Here is a 4,718-nt window from a genome sequence, read left to right on the forward strand (position 1 = left end):
ACATGGATATATGTATCCAAGTCGACAAAGATTCTAATGTTGAATTGCTTCTATGAGTATTAATTATGGTAAACAACAATATGTCCTAATGACAACAATCCTAGCAAAGGAGTTTATTAAACAAGGATTCATATATTTTTGGATTTCATTTCTAATTCACGAATCACAACATTTTTATCTTTTGCATATCATTGATGTTATGTATAGTAAGTAGACAAAAGTATTCTCATAGTTGAATCACAAACGAATCGACTTTTGGCATACTGTTTTTTTAAACATATTAACTAACAACATATTTTGCCGAAGAAATTTGGTCTTGTTTGTGTATGGAGGTTTAACCCTTAGAGCAAAATGCACAATTATATACACATTAGTCACTTATTCTATTGTCTAATATGAAAGCAAAGTATGATTTGGATGATGTTATAGGAGGCACTTGCAAGATATTTCCAAAGGAAAGTAATGGTCTTTGGGATTTTAATGATTGTGGAATACCTTAAAGCATGACCGTGATTTATAGCTTTTTACTACATCAAGGGTCCCATATGCACATATATCATAAACATTTTCATATTTATAGGTTCACTTGTACAAACAATATTGTGCATGTACTATATTATATTGATAATATATCCAAATAATGGACTACATAAAAATGTTGGATTCACATTCAGTCAATAGTAAAATCGCAAAAAAAACTCCTTCTCATGGTGGAATTTATCTTCAATTGCACCATATTATTTCACACACATCAGTACAATAGAGGTGCACACATTCATCTTGCCTTTGTATCTTCTAACACATTAGTAATATAACAAACCAAGTGAGGTTGCGTTAGTAGTGTTTAGAAGATCTTATATGAGAACAATATTGAGTCTCACATCTTATGTCCATTGGCAAGTAAACTTGTATGTGTGCGATATATGGTGATGCCAAAAATGGAATTACAAAACTAGGCCACTAGCTAAATGTATTGATTCACACCCGCTCACAAGTGTGGGAAGGCCCCAATAGAAGTTGCATTCAATTGTTATAGCGTTTGAATTCTCATAATGAAGGGGAATATTCATATCGGTAAGACAAATAGAGAGATAATTATATCTCTCACAATGTTAATGAAAGAGTGATCTTTGTTGATTTATCAAGTTTGAACAACATGGCACATTAATGGATCAGATATGAGAAAAGATAAGAGTTTTTTTACCTAGGTCAACATTTCATGTTTTGAGTATTGGAGGATCATGCTGGTTCCCATGTGGTTGAAAAATTCATTGAAACGATGGTATGTTCTGAAATCGTGTGTGTTCCTTTGATTGTATGGTCGTACCTAAAAATATTAGGCATGTGTCTATGCCGCACACCCAATTGCAATCGACAATAATATGAGAATTAATTTCCCAACTTTGGATTAGAGTGGTTTCATATCAATAGGTCTTAGCTTGGGTTGATCAAGCGGTTTGCCATCGCTTTATATGGTGGTTTTTCTATACTTGGGAGTTATGGAATAATTGGAGGTTGTGAAATACTCTCTCCTTTTTTTAGATGGATGAAGTGGAGAGGCCCATTAGATATGGCATGTTGCTTCTAAAGTTGATTAGTTAGTTAGTTAGTTAGTTAGTCAGAGATGTTCTCTTAAAACCATTCCAAATGTGACTTGTTTATCGGCAAGACCTCATGGGGAGGTTGTGCAAGTGTCACTTGATATCTGCAACAACAATACATGCATCGTCCGAAAATTCAAGTCCATGATCTAAGAAGATTGATCCCTATATTACAATTATTTGTGAGGGCACCATGTTGCGTATGTTAGTGTAGTGTCGTATGATAATAAATATATCGACAAGGTTATGAAGAGGTCGGAAGGGGTTTTCGATAGACCAAGAGATCATGGGAACATAACAGTGGCATGATAGTAAATGTGTCTGCATATAGGCATACATGTAGACCATTAACGTTGTAAATGTATGTGTGTGTGTGTGTGTACACATGTAGTTATTATATTGCTAACTTTAGAGAAAGAGAAAGGGATCGATCAAGATGTACATAATAGGATAAAATTTTGTATTGAAGTTAAAAATAAATGTCACCATATATTCCCCCATCTCTTTCTTATCTATCACTTTCTTTTGCTTTAATTAGTAGACATTTAATGAACACACACCAACATACATAAATACAATAAAAACCTCTTTAGGAACAGGGCCATTTTCTTCATCATTGCTAATAATCATAAGATGAATAAGAAACAGAGCATTTCTTCGTCATTGCTTCTTCCCTTTCCTATCCCTTCTACTTCTTCATTGTCCTTGTTCGTGCGTTAATTCTAGCTAGTATGGAAAATAATACTCAATCCAAGGGCAACGTCAAGACCATTTCTGTGGATAATCATGTTGATCAATCCCCTAGCGTCGCTGCATTCGCCCACCTAATGAAGATCAATCATGTGATGAACCCCATACTCCTACAGGTAAAAATTGATGGATGCATTTGACATCCGAATCAATAGGGATTCGTTAATTTGATCCTTCCTTCCCATGAATTAACTACAATTTTCCCCAATGAAATTAATATGAAATCCCATGGATTATTAAACTAACGTGACTGATTTATGGGGTTATAATATATGAATATGACAAATTTGTAGGTGATCGTCGAAGAGTTGCGAGATCTAGCTCGAATAGCTCTCCCGCTGACAGCGATGAACTGTGTGGTGTATGTGAGGGCCATGGTTTCAGTGCTGTGCCTGGGGCGCCTGGGAAGCCTGGAACTGGCGGGCGGTGCTCTGTCGGTCGGCTTCACGAACATCACCGGCTACTCGGTCCTCTTCGGGCTAGCTTCGGGGATGGATCCGGTGTGCAGCCAGGCCTTCGGCTCCAAGAACTGGAGCCTCATCAGCCTGTCATTGCAGAGGACCATCCTCATGCTCCTCTCAACATGCATCCCCATAAGCATCATGTGGCTAAACCTGCACAGAATCATGCTGGCATTGGGCCAGAACCCTAACATCACCAGAGTGGCCAGCATCTACTGCATCTACTCGCTCCCGGACCTCCTGGCCAATAGCCTGTTGCAACCCCTGAGGGTGTTCCTGAGGTCCCAGGGCAATACCGCGCCAATGATGTGGTGCTCGATCCTCGCGGTCACCCTCCACGTGCCGCTCACCATCCTACTGGTTTTCGTGTTGAAGCTCGGCGTGCCCGGCGTGGCCATCGCGGCGGTTTGGACCAACTTCCACATGGTCATCTTCCTGGTTCTCTACATGTGGGTCTCGGGTGCTTGCAGCCAGACATGGGGGGGTTGGAGCATTGCTTGCTTCCATGGCTGGTGGCCTTTGCTTAGCCTGGCTTTGCCTAGCTGCTTTGCAATTTGCTTGGAATGGTGGTGGTATGAAGTGCTTACCATATTGGCTGGCTACTTGCCCAACCCACAAGACAGCATTGCCTCCACCTCCATCTTGATCCAGACCACCTCCTTTATGTACACCTTCCCGCTCGCGTTGAGCTCCTCGGTCTCGGTCCGCGTGGGCAACGAGCTGGGCGCCGGCCGCCCGGCCCGAGCCCGGGTTGCCGCATGGGTGGCCCTCGCGTGCGCGGCCGCCATCGGCGTCACCAACCTCGCGTGGACGACACTATTCCGGCACACGTGGGGCCGCGTGTTCACGCGCGATGGCCGAGTCCTCATGCTCACCGCCTCCGTCATGCCCATCGTCGGCTTGTGCGAGCTCGGGAACTGCCCCCAGACCACGGGCTGCGGGGTCCTGCGTGGCAGCGCCAGGCCGGCCATCGGCGCGCGCATCAACTTGGGCTCCTTCTACTTCGTGGGGACGCCTGTCGCGGTAGGCCTGGCGTTCTGGTACAAGGCCGGTTTCGTGGGGCTCTGGTTCGGGCTGCTCGCAGCCCAGGCAGCCTGTGCGTTCTCCGTGCTTCTCGTGGTGTCCAGGACCGACTGGGCACACGAGGCTGCCAAGGCAAAGCAGCTTGCATGCGGCATTGGAGATGGAGATGGAGATGGAGATAGAGATACCCAACGTGAAGTAGAGCTGATCATAGCTAGTACTGTACAAGAAGCACCCAGGGGGGATGGCAATACGGCTAATAATAGCGGTACTAGATCTGGTGCCGGTGCTCCCGCTAATAGTAGTGTTGGCAGGGGGAAGGGTAGAGGTACATATAGCATTAGTAGTAGTAGTAGTAGTAGTAGTAGTAGTAGTAAAGGTGGTGATGATGAGGAGTACTTGCCTTTCCTACATCATCATCATGATGACCATGAATGATAGGGGATCAGCTTTCGGTACATGATGATGATGATGATGATGATGGTGATGGTGATGGTAATTGAACCCCCCCCCCCCTCCCCACACACACAGAACCTATTTTTGCTTTGTCTTTTGTTTGTTTCCCTTTTCGATCATCATTCAACAAATGAATGAATGGATGGATGGATACATGCATGCATGCATGCGTGTGAGCAGTGCATCATGCATGCCATGATCCATCCATCCCTCATGCTATTAATATTGTTATTATCATCCATCATAATGAGCGCCTTCTTCTTTTTTGTTTGGTTTCTAATGGTCCAAACATGATAATGACGATGATGAAGATGACGAGAATGATGACGATTACGTTGGCATGACGTGGATGGTGACGTCGACGTTATATACATAATAAGAAATTAAATGACGTATAACCTCACCCAGTAAACAACTAACCTTTTTT

At 43.3% G+C, this 4,718-nt stretch overlaps 1 protein-coding gene across 1 annotated transcript; it reads left to right on the top strand.

Moving 5' to 3' along the window:
• Positions 1 to 2,234: 2,234 nt before the first annotated feature.
• On the top strand, positions 2,235 to 4,329 carry LOC147862470 (protein DETOXIFICATION 54-like). Its single transcript, XM_087321854.1, has 2 exons — positions 2,235 to 2,467; positions 2,645 to 4,329. The coding sequence occupies exons 1-2, from the start codon at positions 2,333 to 2,335 to the stop codon at positions 4,271 to 4,273; spliced, it is 1,764 nt and encodes a 587-aa protein (XP_087177980.1). The 5' UTR covers positions 2,235 to 2,332; the 3' UTR covers positions 4,274 to 4,329.
• The last annotated feature ends 389 nt before the right edge of the window (positions 4,330 to 4,718 follow it).

The sequence above is a fragment of the Azolla caroliniana genome, unplaced genomic scaffold (genome assembly GCF_043228905.1).
Source record: "Azolla caroliniana isolate FFs.n. ecotype wild unplaced genomic scaffold, voAzoCaro1.0.p SCAF_6, whole genome shotgun sequence".
Classification (NCBI taxonomy): Eukaryota; Viridiplantae; Streptophyta; class Polypodiopsida; order Salviniales; family Salviniaceae; genus Azolla; species Azolla caroliniana.

Bases quoted from the DNA above. Each gene is read 5' to 3' on its own strand.
- LOC147862470 (XM_087321854.1), top strand. From the start codon at position 2,333: ATGGAAAATAATACTCAATCCAAGGGCAACGTCAAGACCATTTCTGTG. The intron at 2,468-2,644 runs GTAAAAATTGAT...ACAAATTTGTAG, and splicing joins TGAACCCCATACTCCTACAG to GTGATCGTCGAAGAGTTGCG.